Source organism: Panulirus ornatus, chromosome 33 (genome assembly GCF_036320965.1).
Source record: "Panulirus ornatus isolate Po-2019 chromosome 33, ASM3632096v1, whole genome shotgun sequence".
Classification (NCBI taxonomy): Eukaryota; Metazoa; Arthropoda; class Malacostraca; order Decapoda; family Palinuridae; genus Panulirus; species Panulirus ornatus.
The window spans coordinates 21869215-21888397 of record NC_092256.1 but is presented as its reverse complement, the minus strand read 5'-3'; the positions used below and the strand labels follow the sequence as shown (position 1 = coordinate 21888397).

The 19183-nt window shown below is 43.2% G+C and overlaps 1 protein-coding gene across 1 annotated transcript in view; it reads left to right on the top strand.

Moving 5' to 3' along the window:
- The window catches only part of LOC139759581 (CLIP domain-containing serine protease HP8-like), a 26783-nt gene extending 7600 nt beyond the window's left edge, over positions 1–19183 (top strand). Inside the window, exons 2-9 of the mRNA XM_071681867.1 lie at positions 8540–8635; positions 10167–10324; positions 11254–11500; positions 12233–12344; positions 13737–13936; positions 15642–15838; positions 17234–17332; positions 18363–19183. Coding sequence (XP_071537968.1) covers positions 8548–8635; positions 10167–10324; positions 11254–11500; positions 12233–12344; positions 13737–13936; positions 15642–15838; positions 17234–17332; positions 18363–18473 — 1212 coding nt within the window. The 5' untranslated portion in view covers positions 8540–8547 and the 3' untranslated portion in view covers positions 18474–19183. The remainder of the gene's footprint in view (positions 1–8539; positions 8636–10166; positions 10325–11253; positions 11501–12232; positions 12345–13736; positions 13937–15641; positions 15839–17233; positions 17333–18362) is intronic.

The following is a 19183-nucleotide window of genomic DNA, read 5'->3' as shown; positions in this document are numbered from 1 at the left end:
ACACACACACACACACACACACACACACACACACACACACACACACACACCGTAGGATATTCTTGCAGCGGCACGATCAACTTCCATTACTGCTGACATGGTTATGATTTTGTGACAGAGATTCGAGCGAAATGTCGAAATGATAGAAGGTCGAACGTGGAGACATTTGGCGCGAAAAAGTCTCTCTCTAAAACCAGTATGATAAAATTGTATCGTCGTCAGCTTTTCGCTGTTTGGTATACATGACTGTAGATGATGCAGTCAAAAGTTATCACAAAAGATATATATATATATATATATATATATATATATATATATATATATATATATATATATATATATATATATATATATATATATATATATTGGCTTATTAGTATGATTTCATGTTTCCCTTCGTGAACAAAGGTAAAATTTCTTGTGTGCATTTGCATAATTTATGTGTGTATGTGTATGTATGTATGTGTGTGTGTGTGTGTGTGTGTGTGTGTGTGTGTGTGTATGTGTATGTGTGTGTGTGTGTGTGTGTGTGTGTAATGACAATGATAGAAGTGTTTAATTACAATTGAAAATCCTACACCACCATTTTTTTTCATCGATACGTCAATGAGCATAGTGACGCCACTTCAGGCAGACCTGAAACGCCTGCCTTGGTAAACCTCCGAAACTTCCCATAAATCTAGGAAAAAGTAGAAACCTTTAAGGAGCCGCTACGAGATTCATAATGACTCATGCGAGTGTTGGAAGTGGGTTTATATAACAGTATTTATGGACGATCGCTTATGATCGTATACATATTATGCTTACTGACGAATTTGCATTATACTAGCACATTTGTTAGCACTTATATAGAAACTGTTATGATAGTATGATAAAGTTTGCCTCTCTTGAGTTAACACTTCACTACGTCTCGGGGGATTCAACTTTTTGAGATACCTGAGACGCCTCGAGAAATAGTGCCTCAAGAATTCTAGTACCGAGTCATTTCCAGGGTCAAGAGGCAGCAGATCGTCATGAAAAACCCTCACTCATATGCTGCCTGAAAATCTAAAGTCTAGTCATACAGGAAATTATTTAGGGTATGATTAATGAACTTGCTCATGAGGGTTCAGTTCATTCGTTAGGCTCGAAGAAAGTGAAGGGACCAAAATGGTGCTCTTGCTGAAATTGCGACCTTTAGAAGTCCCTTTTTATGGGCTTAGAAGGTTGAGGACACTGTAGACAATGACTCAGGTCTGTGAACAAACCCATATCAGTACGTAATATCCTGCGTAGCCAGAGTTGGGTTGGGCCTCTTCCTCGCCTGGGTGTGTATGGGTCCAGACTTTGTCCAAGTGATAGAATCGTAGTACTGGTTCAGTGACTCAGTGGAAGGCCACAGTTAAAGCCCTGAGAGGAGGGAAACCCCGGCTAGTGGCCTTAAATAGATCCACATACAAATAGGAAATAACACACATACACACACACACACACACACACACACACACACACACACACACACACACACACACACACACACACACACACACACACACACACACACACACACACATCTAAAGTACAACGGAGTTGCATCCTGGCGACTCCCACTGTCACTGTTTACTCGGAAAGTGTTAATTACACACGAGCCACATCCGATGTTCCTCCAATAAAGTCATTCAAAGCGAGCAGGAAGCTGGGGATACGAGGTGTCATTACGACAAGGTGAAGTATGGCAATGGGGTAGTGAAGTGTACCAAGTTTCCTGTAGAGCAGTGGAGTGTTGGAGTGTACCTACGCCACCTACGTGTTATAATAACCTCCCGAAGAACAACTATGATATAAAAAAGTGAAGGAAATGGTTGGTTATCAGGACGCTGGGTACATCCTGAAACCCGTGACCTTCACTCATCTTTGTCCCTGAGGAGGTATTGCTTGTCCTCTGTACACTTGAGGGAGTTGATAGATAATAGGAAGTTGATAGACGTTCGCGGGATTGCCCACCTTACTTAATGCACAGGAGACTTGCATCCTGGATTATAGCACATCTATATCTTTGTCTTTCTATCTATCCTGACCCTGTTGACGTCACGCTGGACAAGCACGTGTGCCATATGGGTCATAAACCATGAAGCATTTTACTTTGGTTGTTCTTGGCCTGTTGGACAGGCTAGCTGGCTGGGTGGGGAGGCCCTTGGCCCGGGGCTCAGGTTCAGGGTCAGGAGAGTCGTCTTCAGAACTCCTAAATATGCTAACATAGCACCTCCTCGTCCTTACCCCCTCCCACCCACCTACCAATAACATAGCACAGTCCTAGTGTGTGCCTCCTCCCTCCTTTTCCCTCTACCAATATAATATCTCTAGTTTCTTCCAACAAACCTATAACAAAGCTCCCCAACATTTCCCTTCCCACCCCAGCCACCCCCAACATAACACCCCGCTCTCAACATAGCACCCCATCACCGCCCTGCCTCCACCCACAGCATAGGAACTACAAGCCTCTTCTCCACTACCCCAAGTCGTCCCCCACCATCCACAACAACGCAGTCCCTCCTTCCCCACCCATGATACACACGCGACACTCCTGCCTCCTCCACTCCTTTCCACTCCCATTTTCTCTCCCCCCCACACCACTCTTTTCTCCCACACTCCCCCCCCCCCCCCACCACCCCACTTTCCCGCTCTGCTTCACCTTCATTTGCATTCTACTGCATCCTTCATAGGCCCCTTCTCTTTTGTCTTCCATTCAGCAGAAACCCCTCACAGGCCACGTCTCCCTCTGCACCACCTCAACCATTCGTAAAGATGGAATCATCTACTCCATCTCACCTCCCTTCCCCTTCTCGAATCATCATCTTTGCCTCGGGTTCGCCGACCTGCTCCTCCCCAGTACTGATGCTCACTGTAATTCATCATATATTCACTTTAGTTTCACTTTCATTGGATTCCCCGCATATCCACGTACTCCAGGAAACAACATATCATTTTCTTGTCGTAAAATCGTGAGCGTTCAGGGATGGTGTGTGTGTAATGATTGGAACGTGTAGAATAGGCAGTGTGGAATAGGCAGGAAGAACAAGACAAGAAAGTAACAGAATGGAGAATGTAAAGAGCTATTGAGGCGAGTGACCTCAACTAACTGGCAAAAACAGCAAGATAGAATGCTACAGAAATTATAAGAGAGAGTTTATCAACTGAGGGAGAGCCTTGTCTGAGCTAGTCTGGCCTGCTGTACACGACCAGTAAATAACAACCATGCGCTCAGCAAGGTCGATCTTCCACTTGATCTTTTTTTGTTTGTTTGCAGTAAGTCTTTCTAAGCTCTAGGGAAGATCTTGTATTTCACGGACGAGTATAAGCAATTGCTTCGTCTGTAGGGTGGGGATGAAATAAGGGCGTGTGCCTGGTCACGGTTGGTAAAATGCATACAGTCACCGCTGCACTAGATGGTGTTTGGGCAGCAGTGAACATAGAGAGAGAGAGAGAGAGAGAGAGAGAGAGAGAGAGAGAGAGAGAGAGAGAGAGAGAGAGAGAGAGAGAGAGAGAGTATAGCTAGTAATGAACGGACAGAGAGGGAGTGGTGTATGGCCAGCAGTGAAGAAACAGACGAAGAATAAAGGAAATGATAAAAAGAGACATAGTCACGTTGCCATTACCGTGAGATATACTGAAAAAAGACTGACAGAGTCTTATAAAGGGTAAGCAGTGTGTAGACCATGGCTAGATGGGTCGAAGATTCATAGGTCAGAGTTTTGTTGTATTCGGAAGAACCTTCAGAGGTAATCATGGACTGAGAGCTTAAGCATCATTGCTGAAAGGTGAGAGGCATGTTGCCGGGGCTCTGAGGCTAGTCATGAAAAGATGAACAAAAATGTTTCAGATTTCTTCCTCCTTGACGTTTTAGTGTCACTCCCTCTCTTAGATCTGACCTCAGTCATTACGCAGTTGGGAAGTTTTAATCCTGCCTCGTCAAATGAGGAGAATCTCAAGCGCTAACTATTTCTCTCAAGCATTGGATTTTCAGAAAAAAGCGACTTTAACTTTTCGTAGCGACTCCTCTCCATTCCATCTTTTTAATCACATCAGCGCCATCGGGGCAACCGTAACCCTGATCTAATCTGGAAATAACATAACTTGAAGTTGATTTACAAGCCTCTTGGAAAGCGACTTTAACTTTTGTAGCGACTCCTCTCTTAATTCTCTCGCTTACCATAATTGTCGAAGACAAAGTTATTCATATACATGGTAAATTGTTGCTGCATTTGGAGAGGAGCTTGCATCAGAACCCTCACAGTTCCCTCTTGATAGAATATAGTTCAAGGTTAGTGACCGTCTTATCAGTGTACCAGATCTCACTTTCAGCCTCCCCCTTCTTCATCAACATTTTCCTGCCTCCTTATTTTACTTGTTTTATCCCTTCTCTCATGCTTAGGGATCTGATGGGATGTAGTCCATTTATACGAATTTTGTAAACCCATACGCATTACTCACACGTGTAAAACCAAAAGCATTTCTCACTCATGGACATCTAAAACGTACTACTCACACAAATGAACCCAAATACAGGTGTTGTACACCCGAAGCCAGTACCCACTCATTGTCCCAACTCACGTTACAGGTTTACCGGCCGTACCGCACTATCTGGGAGTCATCTTCTGGCCATCTTATCTTCTATTCATCGCAGCTCCCACCCACCTGTGGCATTTCCTGGCGGAATGTTTTGTGTCCTTTGTCAGTTTGTTTTACATCTTGACAGGCAAAGAATTTGCAGACAGGTATTGTTCTAGATCCAATGCAGTACAGGGCGATCTTCACTCCTACATAAACTGCAAGGTCAGTGCGAGAATCTGAATGCCTTGCCTTAGTCATTCGTATTTTCCCCATCAACTCTGTGGCAGAAATAATGGCAGAGATTGATCGACGATAATGATAATAATCTCACTCGAAAGACAGGAGAGGTGTGAGGCTTGGGTTCTAAGGTGTGGGGAAACCCGTCGCGATAATGTAAACACAGTCGTAAGGAGCCATGAGTAGGGTATGAAGGGGACGCGGCTGAGCATGGAGATGAGGGCGGACCAGTCAGTCGGCCAGGGTTCAAGGGTGGTCCGAGGTGACTTGAGGTTATCATATATCTGGATGACACCCACTGGAGCGTAGAGACCTCCAGCTTCAGGCTGGCAATAGTCGTTTCCAGGCACTAGATGCCTTTCTTTCTTTGTTTATGTGTGTGTGTGTGTGTGTGTGTGTGTGTGTGTGTGTGTGTGTGTGTGTGTGTGTGTGTGTGTGTGTGTAAGATGGCTGTTGCTGAGTCCTGGAACTTTCAAAAGTTGCAGGTGTGCCGAAGAATTCTCCCAGGCGCATGGCAAGATCTTATACATGCTGCCATCAGAATGTACCGAAGGCGTCCGGTCACACAGGTGTTTGGTAGGTTCCTGTCGCTCGGGTTCTCCAGGCGTTGCGACAGCCGAGGCTGCTGACATCCTTACGCTACATAGGCCGTGGAAATACCAGCAACTGCTTCTCCCCGTAATGTCTTCATAAACTTTCCCAACTGTGATGATTCTACACAGATCGCACCTTCATGAAATGTCTTTTTTGATCTTTTATGGATTTTCCTGTGGTGAAACCTGAGAACAATGTGACGGAAACACTCACAAAAATAAATCTGTATATAGTAACGTGCGCTTCAGAAGGTGTCAAAGTGATGTACACTTGCTTGCAAGAACTTACAATATTTTAGCGAAAACTTGCGTTATCTAGCGAACAGAGCGTCGGTAGCCTGACAACACTTCCTTTCAGTAACGTCCCGGAGAAACCACCAAAATCTTTTCAATGTTAGCATTATTGTTAACATCACCGGAATCAAATATTAACCAAGTGAGAACTAAACGCTGGTATGGTTTCTTAAATCTACTTTTCGTATGGAGGTTACGCGTAATCGGAAGTGCTTTATGAAAAAAGAATCAACAGCATTATAGTCTCAGTTTCTTGCAGTACCTGGAAACTCTTTACGAGCTCTTGACTCGCGTATATAAAGCGAGCCACAAGGTTCTGATGTTCATTTACACTTTAGTAAACATCAGGTAACGTTTTCTCGTGCTTTCAGACCAAAGTGTAGAGTGTTGGTGTGTGTATGGGGAGCTGCAGAAGTGTTAGCAAGTGACCGTGAGGACATAGTAAAGCTGGCAAGTTGTACCTGGAAGAAGCTGGCGAGTAAAAGGTTTAAGGTGTGGTGCAGGTGTGCTACTGCGTGGGGCTGGGAGACTAGAGGTAGCCGGCTGTGCCGACGGTGTAGTGGGCAGTCCGAACTATATACACCCCTGAACAAGGGTCAGTGTATGCTCATGAGAGTGCTGGGGGGTGTGTGGCTACACAGGGGAAGCGAAGGTGCCGAGGGGATCAAGTGTGTGCTCGTGGGGGTATGATGTGTTTATGGAGGTATATAAGGCCGAGTGAAACGCCCGCTCGCTCGGGATGATGAGGATGCCAGGTACTGCGGGCAAGAGCAAGGTACCCAGCAGCCTGCGTGCATGGCGAGAATGACTACGAGAAACCAGAGGGTTTACGGGGGTCTCATGACGATGCACACTCTTCCATATTTATATTTTTACAAGTTTATGGCCACAAATCTGAACCCAGCAAACAGAGACTTGTCCTTCTGTTACATGGATTTGTTATGATAATTTGCTGACGTCTAAGTATAATGTACAAAGTCCATGTGGAAGATCTTCAACTGCATAGAGGTTTGAGTGCTTTTTTGTTCCCATTGTTATTCGTTCATGGCTGCCACATGACATTCAGCCAAGGAGGAGGACATGAGTGTTGCCACAGTGGTCAAACTGGAAAATCAACGTGAAACTTTCTACATATTAATCTCAACCACGTTCATATGAATACCACATTTTTGTGATATTAGATAAAGAGATGATGTGTCAACGTAGACGACTTATAGCAATGGTGGTCGAGGTCAGAGCCTGAAATGATGTTACTAATAGTGTGTTGATCAGTGCGGTCAAGCGAGTCCACAGCGCTCAAGGATAACCAGGTGAAAATACAATTGACTGATGTATCGTTTTTACTGACGTAAGATTCATATGGTGAGGAAGAACGTATCTTCGGATTTACATATGACTGTGATTTGCAATTCAAAACAGACAAGTGATGTGCTATAAGAGACTCTGTAGAGGGAAAAGGAATCCTTCGGGTGTAAGTCGCTTTTTCTTGCTGATTTCATTTTATATCTTTATGTCTTTAAAGTTGTCTGATGAAGTCATGTGCAAAGCGTGCGTTTCAGTACCTTTCTCAGATAAGACCACGTGCACATTCCCTGGCCTGCTGCACCTATACACTTTATTACACTCTCTGATTCAGGTATCAGTAGTGGGGAATGCGTAACTACGATTAGTAGCAGAGTGTTAGACATAGTACAGGATGAGCTTTCGATGGACTTTGGCTCATAAAAAATATGAACTTCTTTGGAAAATCATTACGTTTTGGTCTTCAACTGGAAGACCACCGGGTCGTCCACTATTGTCGTCAGCCAGGCAGGTTTTGCTCAGCGTCTTGAACACGGCGATACGACCCTTCGACGCAGGGTACGACCCATATCTATTGCGGCTTGGTCTTTGACGGCCAGTCCATCATATCCAAAGGTCGTACCGTCGTGTTCAAAGGTCGTACCGTCATGTACAAAGGTCGTACTGTCATGTTCAAAGGTCGTACTGTCATGTTCAAAGGTCGTAACGTCATGTTCAAAGCCGTACCGTCATGTTCAAAGGTCGTACCGTCCTGTTCAAAGGTCGTGCGGTCATGTTCAAGGTCGTCCCGTCGTGTTCGACACGTTAATGATTCCAGTGTCAGCAGTCAAAGATACAGCGACTTTAGTAACATTATCAGAGAGAGAGAGAGAGAGAGAGAGAGAGAGAGAGAGAGAGAGAGAGAGAGAGAGAGAGAGAGAGAGTTGCTCATCTTAACCTCTCTTATTCTCTCTCTCTCTCTCTCTCTCTCTCTCTCTCTCTCTCTCTCTCTCTCTCTCTCTCTCTCTCTCTCTCGCGGATTGCCACAAATTTGTTTGCTCTACCTGGCTAAGGAAGTTCTAAGCCCTTTTTGATGTAGGGAATACATATGGGCATCTATTGCATCAACGTGAATAGGGTATGTGTGAATGAATGCATGTATATGTACGTATATATATATATATATATATATATATATATATATATATATATATATATATATATATATATATATATATATATATATATATATATATATATATGTCTGTCTGTGTATTTGATATTTATCCTTGTACGTTTACTAAGTACATATGGACACGTGAGTGTTGATATATATTTGTATGTATTTGTCTTCATTTTTTGTGATCTCTTGCAATATATATATATATATATATATATATATATATATATATATATATATATATATATATATATATATATATATATATATATATATATATATTCTGAAATCTGCAGAATGCATGTAACCTGCTCACGGCGCCTGAGAATGGAAATTTTAAAGGAAAAACCCATCTTTTTCGTAGGTTGAGCCATGCAGTTGGGAGGGAGATGTGTGGTGCTTTTGGCCATAGTGGTGGTGACTGGATGTCAAGACCAGAGCCACAGACACGTCAGACAACGTAAGTATAAAGACAGGATTCTCTCTGTACATTGTTGTATCCTGAATATCTAATGTCTTTTAGATAGATTTGTCCTGAAGGATTTCATCTTCACATTTCATCCAACCGTTGGTCTCTGACGGTTTACCCCTGATTCTGATTTTGTTTTTCTTTTGTCTGTTCACGTACCTTATACAATAGAACCCGACTCAGCAATCCCCGTTATCTCAGAGGAAACGTTATTATATTACAGTCTATTTCATTAACTTTTTTGTTTTCTCTCGTCCAGATCTTTATGATCTTCGTACAATCACTCTTTAACGAGATATTCAAAGGATATGACTTATCAGTAATTATGGTTTATCATTTATTAAAACAAGCGACTTTGGCACAATACATCACAATAGAACAAGCATGCCTGGTACTATGATACGGTGCGTCACATTCAAACAAGTGGGCCTGGAACCTTGTACAGTGCGTCACATAGATACGAGTGGGCCTGGTACTATCGTCCAGTGCGTCACATTAATACGAGCGGGCCTGGTACTGTTGTGCAGTGCGTCACATTTATACAAGCGGGCCTGAAACCTTATACAGCGTGTCACATTAAAACAAACGGGCCGGTCATAATGGGGGCTACGAACCGTAAACATCCCGTTCTTTGAACCTAAGGTGCGTCCTACGGCCCGGGGAACCCCCCCGGATCCTACTTGACCACTGGTTCTGAGTGTCTTCTCGCTCCACGTTCGCTTCTGTCTCTGTCTCTCTGGACCCCACGTTCCATATCCTGGCTTTTCCTGCAGCAATTAAGTTGCTTGACATCAAAAGGAGTTGACATTCCATCATAGTTGACGTGAGATATGTTAATTCAGCCGCCCAATCAGTCTCTTGGGGTATTGGTTCGTCTGATGCTTCTTGACGTCTCTCTGTCTCTGTCTGTCTATCTCTCTGTCTCTGTTTGTCTGTCTGTCTGTCTCTGTTTGTCTGTCTCTCTGTCTCTCTGTCACACACACACACACACACACACACACACACACACCAAAGGTACACATGGGAAGCGAATTTGGATGAAAAATACTTCAGCATACTTAAAGTCAATAATGTGTTCTGAAAACAGATTATTGTGAGCTCTTTCTCTCTGACACACACACACACACACACGCGAGTATTTCTTTGTTTCAAATCGGGGACTACTTGTTATGATCCAAATTAAAGACTGAAGTATATATATATATATATATATATATATATATATATATATATATATATATATATATATATATATATATATATATATATATATATATATACGTGTGTGTGTGTGTGTGTGTGTGTGTGTGTGTGTGTGTGTGTGTGTGTGTGTGTGTGTGTGTGTGTGTTTGTTGTGTATTAGTAGGAATCACAAACCTTTGAACACCAAACTATACTGCCATGATGCCGCCAGAACTTACCCTCATATCAAACACTCCACGTTTCTCTAAACCTAAACTTCATGGAGCATTATTTTGTTGTTACTTGCAAAAGCACTAGAACATTAAGACTCTTCTTTCAGTGTTCCCAGGGAGTTCACCCAGCTGTGAGAGCAACGAGAGTTGCATCAGCATACACTCTTGCTCAAGTCTCTCTGAACTCCTGGATCACCCGACAGCGGAAGACTTGAAAATCCTACAGCAAGCCATGTGTGGCTTCGAAGGGAAGAGGAATCCAAAGGTTAGTACCTGAAGGAGCCATCTTGTTCCAATATAATCACCAGTTGCCAGGGGTCATGAGTTCCATCAGATTCAACCGTCGGCTCATAAGAACTAAAGATACGCTCTACATTGTGTAATGTTTATACTCTCTTGGTAGGTATATTTCATGTTTTGTTCTATGAATCAGGAATGCAGTATGTGGATAACATTCTCTTGTAGATTATGATGTATAAACAGAGCTATTCAGAAATAACAGAAGCCATAAGTCATAAATTATATCCTGGAAACATTGATATAGATGAAAAAGATAAGATAAAAGAATGAAAAAAAGACAATTATGACGACAAGATCGTGGTTGGGAAGTTCCTTTCACTGAAGAACTGGAAGCAAAAAATTGCCCACAGTAGCGAGGAACAATTTTCAGTGGGAGGTTTTGAATTAGTCAGGTCTTGTAAGGACCTTCATTGCTAGAAGTTGCTCTCTGGAACATACACGACGATGGTCTTTCCTTAGACATCCATCGCTTCCATCAATCAGCTATGGAAGTTGACCCCTTGAGGTTAAGGACCTTCGATCTGACGTTTGATACATTTCTTGGCGACAGGAATTGTTAAGATGTGTACTACCGCACTCGGAATTAGTGTTCCTGTTGTAGTTTAGACTTGTAGATTAACTTTATTATGAAGGCATAGGTCTGCTTTGTAATTTAACGTCTTAAGAAATAAAGATCATAGTTGGCAGGACAAGCAACCCATTAAAAGAAATTGAGGGCATTGAACCTGGAGTAGACTGTCGCTTGGTGTACAGCTCCTCCCGCCATCAGGAGCGGCGAGGCGTTCTTGTAGGAATCATTTCTTAAAAGAATGTTGATCATTTTTGAAGAAAACGCATTCGGAGATCCTTCAGAATTTTTTGTGCGCTAACGCGACCAGTGTCTGTGTGTTGCAGGTGTGTTGTCCGCTCGAGCCAACAACGACCGTTCCACCCACGACCCAACCCATTACAGAACCCACGGTCCCTACCCAGCCCACTCCAGAACCCACCGAGCCTACCACACAACCCACGCCTGCTGGGGACGGTGAGGCCCTTCTGCCACAGGTGTGTGGGATACCTGGTAATGCCAACACCCGCATATTCTTCGGCGAGGACGCTCCTCTCGGCGCCTACCCATGGATGGCTCTTCTCGGCTTCACCTGTGAGTTACCTGCATTTCTGCCAGATCTGTAGCAATTCGTACACAACTAGTGAACATTTCATCTACCAGACTTGTTACATTTTTTGTCTATTGTGTTCATCCCCGAAGACGTGAACACAAGTTTCACTGTAGACAGCAAAAGGTCTCAAGCTCCTGGAAGACCAAAGTGACTTTGTGGATAAAATAAGGAATGATTTACTGATGACTTAGTTGTCCACAGACAAAAATCCAACTCTAAGAGTTGGTCTGCAGCTGGACTCAGGAATGACAGTTGTATAAAAGATCTCTCAAAATGACAGTGTTTTAGGATAGATTTGTAGTGAGAAATATAATGACTTACAGCAAATTATGTGCGACATGCAATCATTATAGCCATGATTTACAACAAGACTTTATATTCCTTTTAGGTAATCTTTGTAGATATAAATTCTCGAAATCCTTTATAGTAAGATGGAAGACTAAAACATTATGATTTAATGAAGACTTGCCTGTGATTCGCACTTTGTGGCACACAGTTCTCAGGGAACCCGTGTTGGACCATAATTCCGTCATGGAAGTTTTGTGTTATCTGCTTTGCATTTCGGAATGATTTTAGACATTTTAAGTAGACTCCTGTTGCCAGAGAATATAAAATGATTTAATCTTCATATGGCTCGAAAGGCCACGATCATTAGCATATGTTCCGTCACGAATTCTGGAGTAAGATCTGAACCTCGAACTTCTGTGTTGCAGCCAGATTCCAGGAGGAGGTGGTGTGGGGATGCGGAGGCTCCCTCATCACAGAGCGTTATGTCTTGACCGCAGCTCACTGCACCGACGACGAGTTCACCTTCAACCGTGACCTGTGAGTATCACCTCCTCCTCCTCCTCCTCCTCCTCCTCTCCCTCCTCCTCCTCCTGCAGCAGGAAGGTGGCGTTAAAAGTGTTTGTGGTTCATACCCGGTCATGTATAGTAATGCACTAGTTGACTCACTGTCCATGTGTACCGACACTAGCATTATTACCAGCAGTATACATAAATCGCTCCGTATACTGATTGCTGAACTACACCTTACACAACAGTGCGGTCACCAGCATACAGTATGTACGATTGATTCTTCACTGACTCATCCTCTCTCATTACTTTTTCTATGGTAGCTGAATGCCTCGATCATGGCCACCTCATTTGCGATACTCACATGTAGAATCCAGCCTTAGCCAAGGATCTGTTGTAACCTCAGGGTCTCGAGAAAAAGATGAATAACTTAGCTGGCTGCGGGCCAGCTTCTTAGTCAAGGATTCAAACCTGGGCGGACTCGTGCGTGGTTGATTGATTAATGTACCAGTGTGCAATACTTCGGCATTCCACCGTAGCTCTACATTATACCATAACATTAATGGTTGGGTAGACCTGGAGACCTCTCCACTCACCCTGTGTCTCGCAGGACCTGAGGGTAACACATAGTTCCCAGAGCAGGCCTGCAGGACACGTAATAAGGATGACTCAGCGCTGAAATACATTATTAACCTTGAGGAATTTTACCTGTGACTTCTCGTCTTGCTAGTTTTTGTCTTGGGAGGCAACAAGCAGTGGAACTCATGTCTCCCTGCTCCTGTAGGAGTTTGCTTGTACTGTCTTTGCCTTGAACTATTTCCTATACTTTTACCATATGATCACTAGATGGCAGGTGTAAGGGCAGCATTCTTTTCCGTTTTTTTTTTTTTTTCTGTGCACTTTTATTTTCATATATTTTTCATTCTTTAACTCTTGACGCTAGCTAAGCGTTTCGAGGCATAGTTTGAGGACTATAGTCATCGACCTGTGCAGTTCTGCCCAAAATGTTATGAAAGAAAAAGAGGAAGTTACGTTTGTTCCATCCATTCCTCATCCTAGCCCCACGGGGCTGACACGAACATAGTTCGGTTCAAGAACACTCGACCATAATGCCTCAGTTATCTAGCTAGAGTCATGCGTGATACAATGTTTTTCAAACGTTTATACATGCTCTTTCACGGGCCGCAATAAGACTTACCTTCACTGCACTGTTCAGAATACGCTGCATACTATAACCTTTAGTGTTATTTGTGCATATGATAGAACACTGCTCATACTTTGGCTTGTAACCTTTAGTTTGATATACGCAGTTGCTAGTGCGCTCCTCAGGATATGCAATATACCGTAACTTTCAGCATTGTCTCAGAACCTAATACACCTCTCTCTCTCTTTCTCTCTCCCCGACACCTCCCGCCCCCTTAGGACTGTGGTGAGGCTGGGCGAGCATAATATATCGACCGAGTTGGACTGCACGATGTCCGACGAAGGTGTGAAGAGGTGTTCACCCAGACATGAAGACTTCACACCCGTGGACATCATCCCCCACCCGACGTTCAATTCCCGAGGATCCGTCAGTGACGACATCGCTCTCATTCGACTCGACAGAGCTGCTCACATCACAAGTAAGGGCACCCACCTACCGCTCCTCAGGGGCTGGCTTGGTTGGCCTGCAGGCTTACCAACTGCCAGAGGCATTAAGGCCGTCAACGCCATAAATCCACCAATCGAAACAATCTTTAACACATGTGTCAGGTTTTAAGGATAATTCTCAAACCACATACACTCTCTCACTATGTATGTGGTTCCTCATATCCAGTGTGTCAGCTTTATTTATACTAACGTGAAGAAATGTATGAGTTTGGCGATGTTGTGTCACGGGAAATAGCTGCTTGAAATGAGAAGAGTCAATGCATTACAGGCCTTAGGGTCTTTGATTATATGATTACCAGAACATATGTAACTTATGCATGTTAGGAGGTATTGGGGGTTATCTCCCCCAAGACGTTCGACATAGGATTAAACTTTCAATAAAATGAACTATTTCCAGGTGTTACCACCATCAGTATCTGTGTATTCCGTCTATCTGTCACTCATTATCACCCACATTCCAAATTTACTAGGGAGTATCAGGTACGAACAGCCATAGCAACATCACCCACACACATTCTAAACCCATACCTATTGGGTTGAAGCGAAACATGGACTTCCACACTTTTTATAGAAGTGCTTCATTTCAGCAGGACTTCCACATTTATAAAAGGGCTTTATGATGTCTCTCTTCATGAGCTATTCTGTTTGTCATTTGTGATCTGTGTATCCATTCATACCAACAACGCATCAAACTCTCGAGGGGTGCAAGTTTACGTCACACCTCTTACACACACACACACACACACACACACACACACCAATGAAGAGATTGTTAATCTATAATCCACAGTCTTGGAGAGTTTGATGTGTGTAAACATGCAAGAGGGTGTGTTACCAATTTGTATCCCTGGATGGTTTGTTTTCTCATTAAATAACAACACAGGAGTGTTCATTGTGTTGCAACAGGAGGACCAACAACATCGTGAACAGACTGCTCTTAACAAGCCTGTTTGGTCTGGTGTAAACTGCCAGGAAGGAAGGACAGCTTTTATGTACATTTAGTCGCGCTGTTAGATACGCCAGGTCTCTTATCAGGTAGGGGGCTGCAGGAAATGACGGCCGGGTTTATAGAATTTCTCGAGGCCGTAGTCTAGGGTGTCTTGCTGGGGCAGGGAGGCCATGGCCTGCGGGAGGGATGTGGTAAACCAAAGCACAAAATCACCCATGAGACGTATACTTACGGAACCAAGGAAGATCACAATCAGATTGGGATGTATTGAGGGGATTTACTGCAGGTATTCCATCCTTCATGACACTATTATTATCAGTATTTTGACGATATTACCATTATTTTCATTATTATCATTATTATTATTATTATTATTATTATTATTATTATTATTATTATTATTATTAATATTATTAGTATTAGTATTAGTATTATTAGTATAAGTACTACTACTACTAGTAACAGTAGTAATAGCATTGGTATTTTTGCGCACTTGCTCGCCAAATGACGTTTATTCGTCTCATCTTACCATAACAGTGATGCTCTCTCTCTCTCTCTCTCTCTCTCTCTCTCTCTCTCTCTCTCTCTCTCTCTCTCTCTCTCTCTCTCTCTCTCTCTCTCTCCAGTAGTGAGTCATTCTTCGCGATATCCTCCGCCGCAATCCTTCGTATAAATCATATCATTCCCATCATCCCTGAGACGCTCCAACCCAACGTTGCACCCAACAGATTTCGTGATGCCGGTCTGTCTTCCTCCTCCTGACCTGGACATGGGCGAGTTCCTCCGTGGACGGCAGGCGCAGGTGGCCGGCTGGGGCGTCACCGAGCAAGGGCCGGACACACAGGTCCTACAGACTGTCCAGATTCCTTTCGTCAGCCGAGATGAGTGCAACCCTCACTATAACAATGGACTCCTAGAGGAACAGGTAAGCGATCCAAACTAAGTCTCTTGAAAACTGATTCCATTCCTCGTCACTTACTCTATTGTTAGTGTGTGTGCGAGCGAATCACCGCAGCGTATGGGTTAATATAGTTTAAAATGATGTTGACCCAACCCACTGCATCTTATCGTCAACAGCAAGAGAAACGAGCCAATGCACCATTGTACACTCGGCAACAAAAGTATCTGAGCACATTATGTATGAAACATTATGACACACGGTCCAACGAATACTGATAAATTTGGGTCTGACCTGCTACCCGTTGGTACCCCTGACGTCAGGATGGTGCCATATAGACCACTAGTGACATATCCTGTTAATTAATTAGGGAACGTTATATGTTCATGTGAATGATATATAATGTTATATACGCATTGAGCCTGTCGTCTGTAGCATCTTTTTCCGGCATTTCGCCGAATCCACACCTTGCTGCTGCTGCTGCTGTGTCAGTGAACACCAAACTGCCAGGCAATACGACAAACGCCTTACCCCTCAACACTGGAGGGCTACAGTATCTCTGCGTGTGTTGCCTGTGAGGTTTCCATTGTGACCGCCATGACAACAGCGGCCGGCAATGATTATATTAGCCTGAAATGCCACAGTGTGGCATGTTCCGTGAGTCGAATAATGAAACCGTGAACCTTATCTCAAGTTCCGCAATTGCCGTGTGGTTCATATCTGAGGGACCAGCTACAGCCAGACATACCAACCCTCCCACAAAGTTAGTAGCTGGTCGAACCATTACGGAAAGCATCGGACCCATTGTGCACGGATACTTTTTTTACCCAATGTACCAACACCGTTTTAAGGAAGTGACGGAAGCTAAGGATGAGACAGGTACTGATTTATCATCACTATCATCATTTCAACCCCGTAACTGTATATTTATTAATACATACACCACGAAATTCTTCAGCAGGAAATAATTTGGTTTGGTTACAGATTACGGTAAATGTATTACGCGAGTCTGGCCAACACTCCTGCATGTCTGCCACAAATAAAACTTTAAGTTAAAACACATCTTATGTGACCGCTGTTCAATGCAACTTGTATCAAGTTCCATCTGATGTAGTTTATGTTCATTAGCCTGTTAAAGAATTAGCCTGAACGAAAGTCATGGATGAAACTGCATCAGTAGATATGGTTGGAGAACATCAGTAAAATCAGGAAGAAAACACTGCACACAAACACAACGGAGTTGAACTGCTTCGAAGTGGTAAGTCGTCAAGACAACCACTAAAGCCTAGTGCAGCACACACACCTGTGTTGTCGTGTGCTACGACGTTCATGATGATCACCAGTGGCACAAGCAATCTCCACTATTAAAGACGAGAATTGGATAGGAATTACGTTATTCTAGGAAGAGTTTCATCCTTGCAGGTTTGCTTTGGTGGTGACGGCCGTCGCGATTCTTGCTTCGGTGACTCTGGCGGACCTGTCGTCGCCACCACGCCTCCCATCGGTCGTTTCTTCACTCTGGTAAGCCTCCAATGTCTCCTCCTCCATTGATATTCGTCTTCATTTACTGTCACCGCAGTCATTTTTTTTATGTCTTTCAATGGTTTCATTTTGTGTCATTATTTTCTCCATGTGTTATATTTTTAGCTTGTCATTTTGGTTTTTAATTCTGCCGTGTCATGTCTCCTGCTCCAGCAATGTTTCATTATGTTTTGTTGCACCACAGTTGCTCCCTTATCAGTCTCAATCACTTGCAACACAGGTCTACTTTGATGACAGTTTTGGATGTATTTTAAGGTTATTTTGGATCAGAATTTACAGATGACGTGATCGTATGCCACATTTGTTCAGTTTAGCTGATGGTTGCTGGGCGATCTGCCTCTGGCCGTAAAGTCTCCCTCATTATGGACTAGAGGGGTTTCCCCCAAGGTCTGGGCCGTATGTTGTCATTGTTCAAGGAAACGATTCCCCATTTCACTGCCATCATGGTTCGCTGATTGTCTGTATTCTGTGATCCTTAACTCTTCATACGCATAAACAGACTTCAGAATCACAAGTTTCTCTGACCACCGACACAGTAGATCATTCAGAACCTCTGAAATTATGAACCACCTCAGCATTGATCGAAACAGTGTCGTCTGACCACAAGCCATATACTCTTCGCCTTATTAGTGAAAGTTATTTATAAGAGTGACATCATCTCTGACGATGTTTGTTACTTAGAATTCTGAAAAAAAAAGTTTTGCCTCAGTCAGACTTGGCTTCTTTAAGAAGCGAGTCAATTGGAATCAAATCTTATTTTCCTTGGCAGTGGGTATTTTCGTGTTGTTAAAAGAAGTGAAGGAGCAGTGTGGTGCTGCACATATTCTTACAAGCATTTCCTAAACTAACGTAAGTGTTGAAATAATGTCTTTTTACATTTGTGTTGAGAAACATGTATGAACACTAAAGTCCGGAGTTCTTGTATATGATCCAACTCATTCTCGTTCCTTTATGCTAAGCCATACGTGCTCTCCTTGACCGCGCCCTCTCCTCTTTATCTCTCCCACAGCTTGCGACGGTGTCCTTTGGGCAGCCGTCCTGTGGGGTACCAGGCGTTCCCGCCGTGTACACCAACGTGATCAGCTACAGGCAATGGATCTTGGACAACCTTAAACCGTAGACCTACCTCGAAAATGCCCACCACTTTTAATATATCTGTTTATGATAATGTTATTGTTAATGTTACTGACAATGATAGCATATATAACCTTATATATATATATATATATATATATATATATATATATATATATATATATATATATATATATATATATATATATATATATATATATATATATATATATATGAAATGTTTGATGTACGAGTGACGACGCTCACTACCGTTTTCTAAACCAATGGCCAAGCAATAAAGGTCCAGTGAAGCTTGATTCAGGGTTGTGACAACAAATGAATGATGAAGATACCTTAGACGATGATATAACTGAGTGGATGTGGATGCCTCAGATACCAATGGGTGCCTCAGATACCAATGGACGCCTCAGATACCAATGGATGCCTCTGGTTCCAGTGGATGCCTCAGATACGTATGGGTGCCTTAGGTACCAGTGGATGCCTCAGGTACTGGTGGATGCTCCAGATACCAATGGATGCTTTAGGTACCGGTGGGTGCCTCTGGTGCTAGTGGATGCCTCAGATACCAGTGGATGCCTCAGGTACCGGCGGATGCCTCAGATACCAATGGATGCCTTAGGTACCGGTGGATGCCACACTGGTGGCCACGTAACGAGTGGCATGATTGTTGTATCTCTCCTGATAATCATGACTGTGATGATTTGATCCCTAATAAATATGTATTATCTGTTTTCG